Here is an 18,984-nt window from a genome sequence, read left to right as displayed (position 1 = left end):
CCGACTCTGAAAAGTTAAAAATTACCAAAAGTCTCTCAGAGGGATGCAGAACTCTTGAAATTGCTAAGATATTGGGGTGTGTTCACAGAACCATCAAACGTTTTGTTGCAAATAGTCAACAGGGTCGCAAGAAACGTGCTGAGAAAAAAAGACGCAAAATAACTGCCAAGGATTTGAGAAGAATCAAGTGTGAAGCTACCAGGAACCCATTATCTTCCAGTTCTGTCATATTCCAGAACTGCAACCTAGCTGGAGTATCAAGAAGCACAAGATGTTCAGCGCTCAGAGAGATGGCCAAGGTAAGGAAGGCTGAAACCCGAGCACCACTGAACAAGTCACATAAGCTGAAGTGTCTAGACTGGTCCAAGAAGAATCTGAAGACAGATTTTTCAAAGGTTTTATGGACTGATGAAATGAGAGTCTTGACGGACCAGATGGATGGGCCCGTGGCTGGATCAGTAACGGGCACAGAGCTCCACTTCGAGTCAGACACCAGCATGGTGGAGGTGGGGTACTGGTATGGGCTGGTATTATTAAAGATGAGCTGGTTGGACCTTTTCGGGTTGAAGATGGGCTCAAAATCAACTCCCAAGCCTACTGCCAGTTTTTAGAAGACACTTTCTTTAAGCAGTGGTACAGGAAGAATCTGCATCTTTCAAAAAGACAATGATTTTTACGCAGGACAATGCTCCATCACATGCATCCAAGTACTCCTCTGCATGGCTCGCCAGTAAAGGCATTAAAGATGAAAAACCTATGACGTGGCCCCCTTCCTCACCTGACCTGAACCCAACACACTCACCAGGAGAGGAGCCCCTCAGCGTGACACCAGCAGAAGTAAGGAGGACGCTGAGGAGGATCAACCCCCGGAAAGCTGCTGGCCCGGACAACATCCCCGGAAGGGTGCTAAGAGACTGCGCCGACCAGCTCTCGGACGTCCTGGCGGACATCTTTAACGCCTCCCTCATCCAGGCAGCAGTCCCCACTTGCATGAAGACTGCCACCATCATCCCGGTCCCCAAGAGCTCTGCAGTGACAGGTCTGAATGACTACCGGCCAGTAGCCCTCACGCCGATAGTAACAAAGTGCTTTGAAAGACTGGTTCAGACCCACATCAAAGCCACCATCAACGTCACTGTGGATCCACACCAGTATGCGTACAGGAGGAATCGATCCACAGAGGATGCCATCTCCTCTGTGGTCCACACTGCCCTCACCCACCTGGAGCAGAAGGATTCCTATGTTCGTATGCTCTTTGTGGACTTCACATCTGCTTTCAACACCATGATTCCTCAGACCCTGATAACAAAACTCTCCTCACTTGGACTGAGCTCTTCCATGTGCAACTGGGTCCTAGACTTCCTGACCAACAGGCCGCAGTCTGTGAGGATCCACAACATCTCCTCCCCCACCATAACCCTCAGCACTGGCTCCCCTCAGGGCTGTGTGTTGAGCCCCCTCCTGTTTACACTGCTTACATATGACTGCTCACCTATCCATCCAGGCTGTCATATTGTGAAGTTTGCGGACGACACAGCAGTGGTTGGATGCATCACAAACAGAGATGAGTCCAACTACAGGCAGGAGGTGGAACACCTGGAGGGTTGGTGCAGAGAAAACAACCTCTGCATCAACGTAAAGAAGACGAAGGAGATGATTGTGGACTTCAGAAGGGGCCATCATGACCACCTCCCTCTGCACATTGGAGGTTCTGAGGTGGAAGTGGTCGACAGCTACAGGTACTTGGGTGTGCACCTGAGCAGCAACCTCACCTGGAGCAACAACACTTCCACTCTGGTCAGGAAGGCACATCAGCGGCTCTACTTCCTCAGGAGGCTGAGACGAGCTGGACTCGGGAGGGCAGTCCTCACCTCCTTCTACAGATGTGTGGTGGAGAGCGTCGTGTGCTCCAGCATCAACGTGTGGCATGGAAGCTGCTCTGCTGCAGATAGGAAAGCACTGCAGAGGGTGGTGAAGGCTGCACAGAGGATTGCTGGAGTCAGCCTCCCCAGCACCACAGACATTTACACCTCCAGATGCAGGAAAAGGGCTACCTGCATCAGGAAGGATCCCACCCACCCAGCACATGCACTTTTTGTCCCGCTCCCCTCAGGCAGGAGGCTGCGGAGCATCAAGTGCAAAACAACCAGACTCAGAAACAGCTTCATACCAGAAGCTGTAAGGCTCCTAAATTCCAACTGAACACACTGCACTGACACTTACAAGAACAAGTACTGTTACAGGCACTGTCACTTTAAACCGCACTGAGACACTTTATCTAGACACTTTATCCACTGCTCTAAGTCAATATCATGCTGCTATAGCAAACTTGCACTCTGGACTTCATATTGCTGCTAACTTCCTACTCTCCCTCTCTTGTGTACTTTCTATTTATTTATCTATTTTAATAACAGCTCTTGGGTGTAAACTGGACCATGAGATCTTAATTTCGTTCCACCTCATGTACCATGTGATGCGAATGACAATAAAATCTCCTTGAATCCTTGAATCCTTGAACAGAGAACTTGTGGGCAATTCTTAAACGGGAGATTTACAGTGAAGGAAAACAGTACACCTCTCTGAACAGGGTCTGGGAGGCTGTGGTTGCTGCTGCACAAAAAGTTGATCGTCAACAGATCAAGAAACTGATAATATTTGTAATAATTCTGCGCAATAATAGTTGCCCAATAAATGTGCACATATAGATATTCTCCTAAGAAAGCCAAAACCTCACTTTTACTTTCTTAAACATTCATGTTTGAGGTTTATTAACATTTTGGATTAACTGAGAGCACTGTAGTTGGTCATTAATAAAAAATAATCCTCAAAAATAAGACTTGCCTAATAATTGTGCACACAGTGTACACACATACATATATAGCTGTTCTCAGAAAAGAACCTCGTATCTCCAAATGGTAACTTTACAGGAGAAGAAAAAAACCTTCTTTACATTTCATGTAAGTCAATTGAACCAGCCGTCTTTCCAAGTCATTTTGGGCAATTTTCAAATTATGTCAAAAACTGAAAAATGCCAAAAATGGAAATACAGGGTTTTATTCCAGCAGCAGTGGTGTATATATAAGACATGCTTTACTATATATAAGATATATATGACATATTTTCTATTTTTTATTATTACATACAATCTTTAAGGCTGTATATAGAACCATTTTATGCTGAAATGGTTCTTTGCATGGTGAAATGATGGACAGTGTGTTGTATATGGTTCTATATAGCATTAAAAAGAGTTCTGCTGCTGTTTTTTGTGCTATAGAGAACCATTTTCAAAAAGGTACTGTATAAAACCATATACAACACATTCTCCATCAATCCAACCATCCTTTCACCATATGAAGTACCATTTTAGCACTAAATGGTCCTATATAGAACCCATGAACCTAAACCATTCCCTGTCCTAAAGAACCCTTGAAGAACCTTTTTTTTAAGACGCTGCAGATGTTGCAAACATCAGGCAGTGAATTCATAAACATTTCATGTAGTAACTTTCTGTGAGGGGGCTTTTAGAGGTGGATGTCTGGTTCCCATCACCACCACTGTGAACAGTTCTGTCTCAGTATGTTATTACTAAGTAACTTAGTAAGTAAATAAGTAATTATTTAGAAATTCTAATGTACAGGCATTCTGTACAGAATTCTAATGTATATTGGCAGATGTTCTAAGATTTTATAAGTGTATAAAATGTCATCACTTCAGACCAATCAGTGCACAGTTTGGGGAATTTTCTCCTCATCAAACTGAGGTTAGCTGTTGGCTATGAAAGGGTTAAAGTCAGTGGAGATTCTCGGCTGTCGGCCGTAATAGTTATCTGTATTGATATTTACTGTTCCTGACCCTGATCACTGACCTGCAGCTCCCAGCACTGTTCATCCCACCACACAGTCACAGATGACCTTAACCCTCACCCTAAGGGGGAATTCCATCAAAATTCCTGCATAATTAACTGGTTGAGATGTCATTCGGAAGTTCAGTGTTCACAGTGTTGGTGATAGGAAGCAGACGTCCACCTCTAAAAGCTCCCGCAGAGAAAGTTATTACATGAGCTTGCGATGAATTCACTGCCTGATGTCTGAGACGCTGTTTTGAGAACTTAAATTCCATTTATGGCAGACGGAGGAAAAACAGTCCCCAAGGATAACATATTAATTGAGATTTTCCACTATTTTCTATCATCAACACTCCATATAAACTCAGAAGGCTCATATAGGTTCTCTGGTGGTTCTGAATAGTAAATAAAATGTCTATATTTGTGCTGTAGTCATGGCAACCCCTGGTTCCTGTAACCACCACTGTAAAGACATCTGAACCATTTCTCACCAAACCAATCTGAATCTTTCTGTTTACATCTCACACACTGAATTATTCATATATGTTTAAAAATCGGTGGAATTCCTCAAAATGGTGAGGTAAATGTTTTCAACACTTCTTAGCTACATTACGAATGCCTGCACAGACAGGATGTTTAATGTGAGGCTTCTCCACTGAACACTGCAATTTCTTCATCCTTCTTGAACATTGTTCTCTATTTTGAGCTTTTTTTAACACCCGTTCCACTGTTTTCTATTCTGAGCTGTTACACACAAACACACAAACAGAGACACACACACACACACACACAGCTGTGGAGAGGCAGATATGAGGTGTGTGTGAGGCTTTTCTGTCACAGAGCTGCTGAGGAAGTTTCACAGCAGGTCACATGACCAGGGTGTTAATTGAAGCAGCGCTACTCATACAGGATCAGAGCTCCTACGTTTCTCATCCCTCAGCTACATTTCACTGTATTAGAAAAGCCCTTCCGTATGGCTACAAACACTGGCCACTTTATTAGAAACCAGTACTTAGATAAGGGAAGTGTTTTCAATAAAGTGGCCAGTGGGTGTAACGCAGTCTCAGTGTTTCTAATAAAGTTGCCAGCTGGGCAAAATGCAGTCTAGGTGTTTCTGAAAAAGTGACCAGTGAGTGTAACGCAGTGTAGGTTTTTCCAGTAAAGTGACCAGCGGATGTAATGCAGTTTAAGTTTCTAATAAAGTGAGAAGTTGGGGGAAATGCAATCTAAGTGTTTCTAATAAAGTGACAAGTGAATGTAATGCAGTCTAGGTGTTTCTAATAAAGTGGCCAGTTGGGCTAATACAGTCTAGTTGTTTCTGATAAAGTGGCCAGTGGATGTAATGCATTTTAAGTGTTTCCAATAATGTGGACTGCAAGGGTAATGTAGTCTAGGTGTTTCCAGTAAAGTGACCAGCGAGTATTTGCAGTTTGTCAGCCAAACCTACGTGGTATATAATGTTTCTGACAATCTCTCTGATTGCCCAGCAGGAGAACAGAGGAGCATCTAGAGGTCACCTCCTGCTTCCTCTCTGTGTGCTCAGACAGGCAGTAAATCCAGTAGCAGTAAATCACAGACTGCACCCTCACACTCATTTCAGAGCTATTATGATCAGCGCCCAGCCTCCCTCTAGACCCCCCCCCACTGTTTACTATTGATGCGGTTGAGAAATGTGTCCTATTCCATAGCAACAAAGGACCAACAGGTGGATCCTTCATTAGCCTACGCAGGTTTTAGAGGACATGCCTTCGTAAACCGCATCCTTTGAAGGCTGCAGCCCCTGAATTGGGACACAGCTTGTATGTAAGCTCTGTGAGGGGTAGCATGAGAGATGTGACACCATTCGTGGCAGTCAGATCTGAACCTCCTCAACATTCTGCCAGTCAAAGTCATGTTTGAACAAAACTTGTTTGTGCGATCGGCCCTAAAAGCACAAGCTTTGGTAGTTCTATCTTGTAAATTCTGACCCATGAAAACATTACTAACATTAACCCCACCAAGTTTCATTACACACTTCTATAACCTAAACAGCTCAGCCAGTTTGCACTGAAGTCTCTGTAGTTACTCAGTAATAAGCCTTAGTGTGTAATAAGACTGAGATTTTAAGGTCTTTGTTAGAAGAACAGTAGAAGTTTGTCAAGCCAGCTTCATTGTTTCTCACTCGTTTCTCACTAAACAGGCAGAGAAACTGTGCTGACAGTGCAGACTCCAAACTTTCAGTTCATACTGCATCTCTGTGTTTGTGTGTGAACACCTGAGCTCCAGGTTTGCTGGCAAGCTGCCAGAGACAAAACACCGCTGCCCAGTCCTAAAGAGGTGCAAAGCCTGCTGGGATATCTCGCCTGTCTCAGTACACTCTCACAGAGCCTTGTACCAACTACTAAAAATAACATCGCAATTCACTCCCATACTCTCCATCAACACGCCGGGCCTGATCAGCCCCGAGCCCAGATTAACTGCGATTAAAGAGCCCATATCACAGAAAACTGAATTCCTCACGACTTCCTCGCTTTTTTAGACAGAAGTGTTTGATGTAGAACATGAACACAATTAAAGCTTCAGCTTGCTCCTCAGTCCAAATATGGAAACTAATCTGCAAGAACAGCCTGTATTTGACTGCATCATGGCTGTGATGTCACAGCTATGAAGATGCTTACATGCAATGTGACTGCTCATTCAGCCTTCACTCTCCCTCTCTCTTTCTCCCTCTATCTCTCCCCGTATCTCTCTCTCTCTGCCTCTCTGTCTCAGTTTCTCTCTCTTTTTCTTGGTCTCCCTCTCTCTCTCTCTTTTTCTCCCTCCCTCTATCTCTCTCTCCCTCTCTTTCTCCATCCATCTCTCTCTCTCCCTTTCTTTTTCTTTCCCTTTCTGTCTCTCTCTTACTCTCTCACTCCCTCTCTCTTTCTTTCTTTCTCTCATTCTCCCTCTATCTCTCTCTCCCTCCATCTATCTCTCTCTCTCTCCCTTTCTTTCTCTCTCTTTCTGTCTCTCTCCCTCCCTCTGTCTCTCCCTCTGTCTCTCTCTCTCCCCCTCTTGCTCCCTCCCTCTATCTCTCTCTCCCTCTCTCTTTCTACCTTCTCCGTCTCTCCCTTTCTTTCTCTCTCTTTCTGTCTCTGTCTCACTCTCTTACTCTTGCTCGCCCTCCCTGTCTGTCTCTCTCCCCCTCCCTTTCTCTCTCTCCCTCTCCCTCTCTTTCTCTCTCTCTCTCTCTCTCTCTCTTTCTCCCTCCCTCTCTTTCTCTCTCTCTGTCTCTCTCTGCCTCTTTCTCCCTTCCTCTATCTCTCTGCCTCTCTCTTTCTCCCTCCATCTATCTCTCTCTCTCTCTCCCTTTATTTCTTTTATTTATTCAACAACCTGTTTGCTTTTATTGCTGGTTTGAGGGCTGAATTGGCCTGAAGTCACTTTTACACACTTTAATGAGACGTGGTTACAATAAAGTGTTGTTAAAAGTCAAAAGTCTCTCTCTCCTTCTTGCTCTCTTTCTCTCTATCTCTCCCTCTGTCTCGCCCTCTGTCTCTCTCTCTCCCTCTTGCTCTCTTTCTCTCTCCCTCCCTCTTGCTCTCTTTCTCTCTCTTTCTCCCTCCCTCTCCCTTTCTTTCTCTCTCCCTCTCCCTCTCTCTTTCTTTCTTTATCTCTCTCTCTGTCTCTCTATCTCTGCCTCTCTCTCTTTCTCTCCCTCTTTCTTTCTCTCTCACTCTCTCTCTCCCTCTCTTTCTTTATCTCTCTCTCTCTGCCTCTCTCTCTCTGCCTCTCTCTCTCTGTCTCTCTATCTCTCCCTCTCTCTCTTTCTCTCCCTCTTTCTTTCTCTCTCACTCTCTCTCTGTCTCTCTTTCTATCTATCTCTCCCTCTGTCTCTCTTTCTCTATCTCTCTCTCCCTCTATCTCTGTCTCTCTATCTCTCCCTCATTCTCTTTCTCTCCCTCTTTCTTTATCTCTCTCTCTCTCTCTCTCTCCCTCTGTCTCTCTTTCTCTCACTCTTGCACTTGCTCTTTCTCTCCCTCTCTCTCTCTTTCTTTCTCTCTTTCTCTCCCTCTATTTCTTTCTCTCTCTCTCTGTCTCTCTATCTCTCCCTCTGTCTCTCTTTCTCTCCCTCTCCCTCTATTTCTTTCTCTCTTTCTCTCCTTCTCCCTCTATTTCTTTCTCTCTCTCTGTCTCTCTCTCCCTCTTTCTTTCTCTCTCTGTCTCTCTCTCCCTCTTGCTCTCTTTCTGTCTCTCTCTCTGTCTCTCTCTCCCTCTCTTTCTCTCTCTATCTCTCCCCCTCTCTCTCTATCTCTCCCTCTTACTCTTTTTCTCTCTCGCTCTCTCTCTCTTTCTTTATCTCTCTTTCTCTTTCTCGCTCTTGCTCTCTTTCTGTCTCTCCCTCCCTCCTCTCTCTCCCTCTCTTTCTCTTTCTCTCTCCCTCTCTTTCTTTCTCTCTTTCTCTTTCTCGCTCTTGCTCTCTTTCTCTCTATCTCTCTTTTTCTCTTTCTCTCTCTCCCTCTCTCTCTCTTGCTCTCTTTCTCTCTCCCTCTCCCTGTCGCTCTCTCTTGCTCTCTCTCTTTCTCTCTCACACCTCTCTTTCTCTCTCTCTCGCTCTTGCTCTCGCTCTCACCTGATGATGTCTATGTGTCCATTCTTTGCGGCCAGGTGTAGCGGACTTGTCCCATTGGGGTCGGTCGAATCTCCGGGTTTGGGCTCCAGAAGAGCCGCACACATATTACTGCTGAGGAGCAGCTGAACCACCTACAAATTATAATAAAAATTCAATATTAATAATAATAATAATATTTCAATAATAACAACAATTATAACAACAACAGAACAAAAACAGAATTATTATAATGATCACTATTTATACCACCACATAAATGATAATATACCTCTCCATGGATCACCACCTTATCGTGGTGGAGAGGTTTGTGTGCTTGAAGGACCCTAGGAGCTATGTTGTCTGGAGCAAAAGCTCCTGGTAGGGTCTCCCATGGCAAACTGGTCCTAGGTGACAGGCCAGACAAAGTGTGATCCATAACCACCCCTATGAGGACAACAAAGCAGGACTTGTGTACCCTGATCAGGGTTACCGGGGCCCCACCCTGGAGCCAGGCCTGGGGGAGGGGCTCGCAGCGAGCGTCTGGTGGCCGGGCATTCACTCATGGTGCCCGGCCGGGCCCAGCCCGAAGGAGCTACATGAGTCCCCCCTCCCATCGACCCACCACCGATGGGAGGGGCAGTAGTAGGGGTGCGGTGCATTGTGGATCGGGCAGTGTCCGAAGGCGTGGGCCTTGGCGTTCTGATCTTCGGTTGCTGAAACTGGCTTTTGGAACTTGGAACGTTACCTCACTGGCGGGGAAGGAGCCTGAGTTGGTGCGCGAGGTTGAGAGATACCGGCTAGATATAGTCGGGCTCACCTCAACACACAGCTTGGGCTCTGGGTCCAATCTCCTTGAGAGGGGCTGGACTTTTTTCTTTTCTGGAGTTGCCCATGGTGAGAGGCGGCGGGCAGGTGTGGGCTTTCTCATAGCCCCTCGACTCGGCGCCTGTATGTTGGGGTTTTCCCCGGTGGACGAGAGGGTAGCTTCCCTACGCCTTCGGGATGGGGAACGGGTCCTGACTGTTGTCTGTGCTTATGCACCGAACAGCAGTTCAGAATACCCAGCCTTCATAGAGTCCTTGGAAGGGGTGCTTGAAAGTGCTCCTCCTGGAGACTCGATTGTCCTACTGGGGGACTTCAACGCTTACGTGGGCAATGACAGTAAGACCTGGAGGGGTGTGATTGGGAGGAATGGCCTCTCTGATCTGAACCCGAGTGGTGTTCAGTTTTTGGACTTCTGTGCAAACCACAGTTTGTCCATAACGAACACCATGTTTGAACACAAGGATGTCCATAAGTGCACATGGCACCAGGACACCCTAGGCTGCAGTTCAATGATTGACTTTGTTGTCGTGTCAGCGGACTTGCGGCCATGTGTACTGGACACTCGGGTAAAGAGAGGAGCTGAGCTGTCAACTGATCACCACCTGGTGGTGAGTTGGATCAGGTGGTGGGGGAAGATGCCAGTCAGACCAGGCAAACCCAAACGTATAGTGAGGGTTTGCTGGGAACGTCTGGCAGAAGAACCTGTCAGATTGATCTTCAACTCACACCTCCGTCAGAACTTCGACCAGATATCGGGGGAGGTGGGGGACATTGACTCAGAATGGGCCATGTTCCGCTCCTCCATTGTTGAAGCGGCTGACTGTAGCTGTGGTCGCAAGGTAGTTGGTGCCTGTCAGGGCGGTAATCCTCGAACCCGGTGGTGGACACCCCAGGTGAGAGATGCCGTCAAGCTGAAGAAGGAGTCCTACCGGACATGGTTGGCCTGTAGGACACCAGAGGCAGCTGGCAGGTATCGACAGGCCAAGCGATCTGCGGCTTCAGTCGTTGCCAAGGCAAAAACCCAGGTGTGGGAAGAGTTCGGTGAGGCCTTGGAAAGTGACTTTAAGTCGGCTCCGAAAAGATTCTGGCAAACCGTCAGGCGACTCAGAAGGGGAAAGCAGTGTGCCACTAGCACTGTATATAGTGGAGATGGTGTGCTGCTGACTTCGACTGAAGACGTCATTGGGCGGTGGAAGGAATACTTTGAGGACCTTCTCAATCCCACCAACACGTTCTCCAGTGAGGAGGCAGAGTCTGGGGACACGGGAATAGGCTTGTCCATTACTGAGGCCGAAGTCGCTAAGGTAGTTAAAAAGCTCCTTGGCGGCAGGGCTGCAGGGGTGGATGAGATCCGTCCCGAGTTCCTCAAGGCTCTGGATGTTGTGGGTCTTGGGTCTTGGCTGACACGCCTTTTCAACATTGCGTGGACATCGGGGGTGGTGCCACTGGATTGGCAGACTGGGGTGGTGGTGCCTCTTTTTAAAAAGGGGGACCGGAGGGTGTGTTCCAACTACAGGGGAATCACACTCCTCAGCCTCCCTGGTAAGGTCTATGCAAGGGTACTGGAGAAGAGAGTCCGGCTTATAGTCGAACCTCGGATTCAGGAGGAGCAGTGCGGGTTCCGCCCTGGTCGTGGAACACTGGACCAACTCTTTACCCTCTCCAGGGTTCATGGGAGTTTGCCCAACCAGTCCACATGTGCTTTGTGGATTTGGAGAAGGCATTCGACTGTGTTCCCCGGGGTATTCTGTGGGAGGTGCTTCAGGAGTACGGGGTACATGGCTCTTTGCTACGAGCCATTCAGGCCCTGTACAAACAAAGCAGGAGTTTGGTTCGCATGGCCGGCAGTAAGTCAGACTTTTTCCCAGTGAGAGTTGGACTCCGTCAGGGCTGCCCTTTGTCACCGATTCTATTCATAATTTTTATGGATAGAATTTCTAGGCGCAGTCAGGGGATGGAGGGTGTCCGGTTTGGTGACCTCAGGGTCACATCTCTGCTGTTTGCAGATGATGTGGTCCTATTGGGGACATCAGGCCGTGAACTTCAGCTTTCACTGGATCGGTTTGCAGCCGAGTGTGAAGCGGCCGGGATGAGGATCAGTACCTCCAAATCCGAGGCCATGGTTCTCACGCGGGAAAGGGTGGAGAGCCCTCTCTGGGTCGGGGATGAGCTCTTGCCTCAAGTAGAGGAGTTTAAGTATCTCGGGGTCTTGTTCACGAGTGATGGTACAAGGGAGCGGGAGATTGACAGGCGGATTGGTGCTGGGTCAGCAGTGATGCGGGCTCTTTACCGGTCTGTTGTGGCAAAGAAAGAGCTGAGCCATAAGGCAAGGCTCTCGATTTACTGGTCGATCTACGTTCCCACCCTCACCTATGGTCATGAGCTTTGGGTAATGACCGAAAGAACGAGATCGCGAATACAAGCGGCCGAAATGAGTTTCCTCCGCAGGGTGTCCGGACTCTCCCTTAGAGATAGGGTGAGAAGTTCGGTCATCCGGGAGGGACTCGGAGTAGAGCCGCTGCTTCTTCACGTCGAGAGGAGCCAGTTGAGGTGGTTCGGGCATCTTGTTAGGATGCCTCCTGGACGCCTCCCTTGGGAGGTGTCACAGGCAAGTCCACCGGGGAGGAGACCCTGGGGAAGACCCAGGACACGCTGACGTGACTATATCGCCCAGCTGGCCTGGGAGCGCCTCGGAATCCCTCCCAGGGAGCTAGTGGAAGTGGCTGGGGAAAGGGAGGTCTGGGCTTCATTGCTCAGGATGCTGCCCCCACGACCCGAACCCCGGAGAAGCGGAAGATGATGGATGGATGGATGGATGGATGGATGGATGGATGGATGGATGGAAATGATAATATATGATATATGATATATGTGATAATATATGATATCATTCATATAATTATAACAATAATAAAAATAAAAACAATTGTTATTATTTTATTTATAGTTTATGACGTTAAAATAATGAAATAAACAGACCTATAAGAGATCTTCTGTTCCTGATTCAAAGTTACCAACAAACTATTTATTTGCATTAATGTATATTTCAGTGATGAATGTTTCCTGTTCATTGTGTGTGTTTAGTGATGTTTAGGTTACACTGTGTATTTTTTATTTTTTTTAATGAGACCAAATATGATTGTTCTCCTTTGGCTGGACAATAAAGTTATATATTATATTCCACTCTATTCTACACTCACTGGCCACTTTATTAAGTACACCCCCTTTTGCCTTCAGAACTGCCTTAATTCTTTGCGGCATACTTTCAACAAGGTGTTATTTATTTGAGTTACTGTTGCCTTTCTATCATCTCGTACCAGTCTGCCCATTCTCCTCTGACCTCTTGCATCAACAAGGCATTTTCGTCCACACAACTGCCGCTCACTGGATATTTTCTCTTTTTCTGACCGTTCTCTGTAAACCCTAAAGATGGTTGTGCATGAAAATCCCAGTAGATCAGCAGTTTCTGAAATACTCAGACCAGCCCGTCTGGCACCAACAACCATGCCACGTTCAAAGTTACTTAAATCACCTTTCTTCCCCATTCTGGTGCTCGGTCTGCACTTCAGCAAGTTGTTTTGACCACCTCTACATGCCTAAATGCACTGAGTTGCGGCCATGTGATTGGCTGAATAGCTATTTGTGTTAACAAGCAACTGTACCTAATAAAGTGGCCGGTGAGTGTATATGCATAACATACCATAAAATATTAAGATAAAGAGATAATATATTGTCACAGTTATTACAAAACTGATGCACTCCAAAACTAAATTTCCCAAATAAAACAGTTCATGATCCAAAAGGAGCTGGAGCTCCTTTGGCTGACAGAATGTAACCTGTACTGTGGTATATGTGTGGTGTTATGTAAACAGGTGTTTTGAGTTTTTGATGTCAGAGATGATGCTGCAGTTTGTGGGCGGGTCATTGAGCTCTCTCAGAGCCGTAACTCACTCCGACACGGCCGAACTCGCAGGCCAGGTCCAATGGGGTTTTTCCAGCGTTGTCCACGATGCAGGGGTTCGACTGGTGCTGCAGCAGCATCTCTGACTGGACACAGACAGAACATACAACTCTTACTTACTGCACTGTGACCAAATATACACAAACATACACAGATATAGTTGTAGAGTAACACACTGTAGTTGATCTATGATCCATATGGATTTTCCTCACAGTTCAGCATGCATGTGTACCAGCGATTCATTAATAAAGTTTAACCATAACAGTGGCGAATGCATCTTACTGCAGCTGTTTCTTTCCAAAATAATAATTCCCTAAATCTCAATATGGAGCTACAATGAAAAGACAGGCAAAGCAGCTGAGTGTCACATAAACAGAGCACATTCAAAGCAGTTAAAGCTGCACTATGTAAGTTTTTGTGTTCAAACTGATGGAGGTATCATTACTGTATTAGGAGAATATAAACAAGCTTAAATATGGTGAGCGTGAGCTGCTGCGAGTCACAGGAAAACCTGAAATGATCAGTTGAAAGTCATGTTGAGTTTTTTAAACCACGTCATACGTCTTTATATATTAATTTCACACACAGACTCAAAAAGAAAATCTTACTTAATGATCAGGTCTCTTGAGGTTGACTGTCTCCCCAAACAGTGTAGACATCCTGGTCTTTTTAAAAGAGTTCAAAGTTATAAACTCAGGTTTGCTTTGTTTTGTTTCTTTTTTTTACTTTTTTATGATGCTCATGTAGGCTATTTTTCATTCACTATTGTTCAAAGGAAGTAGGTCATCCTGCCTCATACTGTATTTTACTTTAACAGTACTGACTACTTTAAGATCTATTTTAACATTGGATGCCCTGAATGTTATTTTCATTTAAGACCTTGCTTTAAGTGTTCTTTAAGTTCTTTGTATAATAAATCAAAAGCAAAGTTATGTTTGTTTCCCTTTTTATATTGCTGATGTGAAAAAATGATCTAATCCATGTCTCACAAAACATGATACGATCCAAACTGTGATTTTTGTGATCCATTGGACCCCTAAATACATGTCGTCGCTGTCAGAACAAAACCAAACCTTGTAACTCCATTTATGTTCCTTTTGATTTTTTCAGGCAGTTGGACTTTCTGTTGTCCATGAAGATGAATGGACAACAGAAATGGTCTAAAATGAATTTGAATAAAATCTTGTTGCATTAACTACCATTTAAAGTTGAGGATGTTTTTCCTTCTCCTGAAAAGCACATATATATATATATATACACACCCACACACACACTACATTGCCAAAAGTATTCACTCACCCATCCAAATAATTGAATTCAGGTGTTCCAATCACTTCCATGGCCACAAGTGTATAAAACCAAACCCCTAGGCCTGCAGACTGCTTCTACAAACATTAGTGAAAGACTGGGTCGCTCTCAGGAGCTCAGTGAATTCCAGTGTGGTACTGTGATAGGTTGCCACTTGTGCAACTGTGCAAGTCCAGTCGTGAAATTTCCTCACTACTAAATATTCCACAGCCAACTGTCAGTGGTATTATAACAAAGTGGAAGCGATTGGGAACAACAGCAACTCAGCCATGAAGTGGTAGGCCATGTAAAAGGACAGAGCGGGGTCAGCGGATGCTGAGGCGTGTAGTGCACAGAGGTCACCAACTTTCTGCAGAGTCAATCACTACAGACTTCTAAACTTCATGTGGCCTTCAGATTAGCTCAAGAACAGCATAGAGAGCTTAATGGAATGGGTTCCCATGGCCAAGCAGCTGCATCCAAGCCTTACATCACCAAGCGAAATGCAAAGTGTGGAATGCAGTGGTGTAGAGCGCCGCCACTGGACTCTAGAGCAGTTTAGACGTGTTCTCTGGAGTGACCAATCACGCTTCTCCATCTGGCAATCCAAAGGACGAATCTAGAGATGCTGTGAGTCCACGCTCTGGTGTGCCAGTTATGTGTGTATATTGTTGTCTCTCACCTTGCTATGGCACTGTATAGCATATAATGTGATGGCATTATAAAAACCTGTATGGCAATCAGTTTAATGTAAATCACAAAAAAAAAAACCCAAATCTTTTGCATGATGTGTCACGCCCCCAAATATGCTGCTTGAAATTTCAGCATCTCCAGCTTAAACACCTTCCCAGCTCCCTGCTTGAATAAATAAAAAGTGGGTCTGCCTTAAAGGGCTGAGCTCTGTTTGTCTCTCTAACCTTCTACTGCGCAGACCTCCGTCTCTATAAGCCCTGAATTAAAAGCTCACAGGACGCCGAACTATGCCCCTCTCCTCAGGCCACTGTGACTAAGCATTTCTGTTACTGCAGACAGAAGCAGCAGTCAGAGGGACGATGATGATGAAAGTGTTGACTTGGAACACTGCCCTGTACACATTACTGTAGCACACTATCCTCAGGGTGGAAACACCATCACACACTACAGCCCGTCACTCACAGCTCCATTAAGAAACAGCATTCACACTTCATTTAAAATCTCATCACACACAGATCACAAAGCCATGAATCTGCTCCTTTAGAGAGAGAGCGCACAGCGAGGAGCTCAATTAGCTCTTCATTAGGGTTGGCCAACGCTTAAAGGGTCAATATTCTACATCTTTCTAGCATTTTTATTGTTATAAACATTATTTTTATTACAAGCTTGTGTGATGTTATTTGTTAAAAAAAATCATAACTCGTTTTTACACTATCATTTTCCAACCTCTCTTTATCAATTTAAATTAAAATGGCCCTTTGTGTTAATGGACCTTTAGGACTGATCTATGCAAATGAGCTCAGTTCTGATTGGTTGCGCCATTCAAAAAGCAATATGGGCTGAAATGTCTAAATTCTCAGAGCTGCTATAGGCTGAATAGGTAGGGCTAAACTGCTGTAGGCTGAAAAGGAGGGGCTAAACTGCTGTAGGCTGAATAGGTGGGGCTAAACTGCTGTAGGATGAATAGGTGGAGCTAAACTGCTGTAGGCTGAGTGGGAGGGGCTAAACTGCTGTAGGCTGAATGGTTGGAGCTAAACTGCTGTAGGCTGAATGGTTGGAGCTAAACTGCTGTAGGCTGAATGGGTGGGGCTAGCTGTGTGTTAGTTTCCATATGTGGACTGTACAGTCTGGTATGAATGGTATATTTTGAAACTTTAACAATGTTCTGTACTACATAAAACTCCTTAATAAAAATAAATCAGAATTACAGTTAATATAGGTCTTATTACTTAACTCTGTGGGTGTTAGTTTAGCACTGCAAGTATTAATGCACATCTGCAGGTGATACTTCAATACAAATACAAATGTAAATCACCAAACATTTTTCTGAATTAGATTAAATGAATAACTGGCTCAAAATGTAGGTAATGTGATATAAACTGAGTCTGTTCTACAGTTTCTCATTAAGTAATAGATGTAAACATTAGTGATCTGAAAGCCGCAATACAGTGTATGTAAGGTGCAGTTACTGAGCGCAAGGTTGGCCAAAGTTAAACCGGTTCAGAATGGGAGGGGGGAAGAGGTAGTGAGTGAGATATTCACCAGCCTAATGGCCTGTGAATAGAAACTGTTCGTCAGTCTTGTAGTCCTGGACTTCACACTCCTGTAGCATCTGCCTGAAGGTAGGAGTATGAAGAGTCTGTGCTGGGGGTGTGTACTGTCCCTGATTATGTTGTGGGTCCTCCTGATAACCCTGGTGTGATAACTGTCCTGTTGTGAGGGGAAGGCTGCTCCTAAGATGGACTGTGCAGTTTTGATCAAACATTTATTGTGATGTAAAATCAGTCTGTTCTACAGTTTCTCATCAGGCTGAATGAATAACTGACTCTAAATGTAGGTATTGTGATATGAACTGAGTCTGTTCTACAGTTTCTCATTAGGCTGAATGAATAACTGGCTCTAAATATAGGTATTGTGATATGAACTGAGTCTGTTCTACAGTTTGTCATTAAGCTGAATGAATAACTGACTAAATGTAGGTATTGTGATATAAACTGAGTCTGTTCTACAGTTTCTCATTAGGCTGAATGAATAATTGGCTCTAAATGTAGGGATTGTGATATAAACTGAGTCTGTTCTACAGTTTCTCATTAGGCTGAATTAATAACTGGCTCTAAATGTAGGTATTGTGATATAAAGTCAGTCTGCTCTACAGTTTCACATTAGGTTAAATGAGATTTTATCCAACAGTAGAAGAATTAATGTATTTGGGGTGAAGTCTGGATAGGACAGTTAAATTATCTGATCTACCTGACTGAAAGACTGTCCACTTCACTATTAGTTTCAGCACTGGTCACTCACCACATCATAGTGTCCGTGCTGTGCTGCCAGGTGCAGGGGAATCTGGCCTTCATCTGACTGGCCATTGACTGAAGAGCCAGACTTCAGCAGCAGCTTCATGGGCTCAGATCTACCCTGCCAGGCAGCGTAGTGCAGGGGGCGCATACCTATAGCAAACATACACAAACATTTATTATTATTAAAAACCCTTACTTTGTGATTTGACCTTGCTGGCCACTTTATTAGAAACACATACCTTGTGCTTACACTGGATCAATTAAACATTACAGAACACTTTTTAAATAAAATGATAGAAGCCATATCGCCCCCTACACTTCCTGTATTGTATTACAGTCTGTCAGAGTGACTGTGTGGATCATATGAACATTATAGAGGCTTTTTAAGTGAAACAGTAGAAGCCATATCGCCCCCTACACTTCCTGTAGTGTATTACACTCTGTCAGAGTGACTGTGTGGATCATATGAACAATATAAAGGCTTTTAAAACGAAACAGTAGAAGCCATATAGCCCCCTATACTTCCTGTCGTCTATTAAAGTCTGTCAGAGTGACTGTGTGGTTCATATGAACATTATAGAGCTGTTTAAATGAAACAGTAGAAGCCATATCGCCCCCTACACTTCCTGTAGTGTATTACAGTCTGTCAGAGTGACTCTGTGGATCATATGAACATTATAGAGGCTTTTTAAATGAAACAGTAGAAGCCATATCACCCCCTACACTTCCTGTAGTGTATTACATTCTGTCAGAGTGACTGTGTGGATCATACGAACATTATAGAGGCTTTTTAAATGAAACAGTAGAAGCCATATCACCCCCTACACTTCCTGTAGTGTATTACAGTCTGTCAGAGTGACTTTGTGGATCATATAAACATTACATCTGTTCTTTAACAGATTTGATACTGCAGGCTCTGTCCTCCCCGGTCCTGACTCCTCTGCTGCCGGTCCTCACCCCCCTCTCCCTCCTGATAGCCTGCCCCCCTCCTGTGACACCCCATCTCACACCTCCACCCCTCCCCGACCCATCACCTCTACAGTGCGTCTCACTGCTGACCAGTTGAGAAGACAACTGATGAGACTCTACACAAACAAGGCTGCAGGTCCTGATGGGGTACCCCCAGGGCGCTTAAAGCCTGTGCCCCCCAGCTTTGTGGAGTACTGCAACATGTCTTCAACATGAGCCTGAGTCTCCAGAGGGTCCCTGTGATGTGGAAGACATCCTGCATTGTTCCTGTTCCAAAGACGCCAAAGACTACAGGCCAGTGGCACTGACGTCCCATGTCATGAAGACCATGGAGAGGCTCATCTTGGATCAACTCCGGCCCATAGTCCAGCCTTCTCTGGACCCCCTCCAGTTTGCCTATAAGCCCCGTCTGGGAATTGAAGACGCCATCATCTATCTGCTCAACCGATTATACGCTCACCTGGATAAGCCAGCCAGCACTGTGAGGGTCATGTTTTTTTACTTCTCCAGTGCATTTAACACCATCTGGCCTGCTCGT

At 45.2% G+C, this 18,984-nt stretch overlaps 1 protein-coding gene across 1 annotated transcript in view; it reads right to left on the bottom strand.

Annotated features, from left to right (window-relative positions):
• The window catches only part of caskin1 (CASK interacting protein 1), a 176,356-nt gene that overhangs the window by 54,067 nt on the left and 103,305 nt on the right, over positions 1-18,984 (bottom strand). Inside the window, 3 exon segments of the mRNA XM_037544688.1 lie at positions 8,436-8,566; positions 13,191-13,286; positions 17,482-17,627. Coding sequence (XP_037400585.1) covers positions 8,436-8,566; positions 13,191-13,286; positions 17,482-17,627 — 373 coding nt within the window.

Source organism: Pygocentrus nattereri, chromosome 14 (genome assembly GCF_015220715.1).
Source record: "Pygocentrus nattereri isolate fPygNat1 chromosome 14, fPygNat1.pri, whole genome shotgun sequence".
NCBI classification, from domain to species: domain Eukaryota; kingdom Metazoa; phylum Chordata; class Actinopteri; order Characiformes; family Serrasalmidae; genus Pygocentrus; species Pygocentrus nattereri.
The sequence above is the reverse complement of the archived record's forward strand: the minus strand, read 5'-3'. Positions and strand labels throughout refer to the sequence as shown.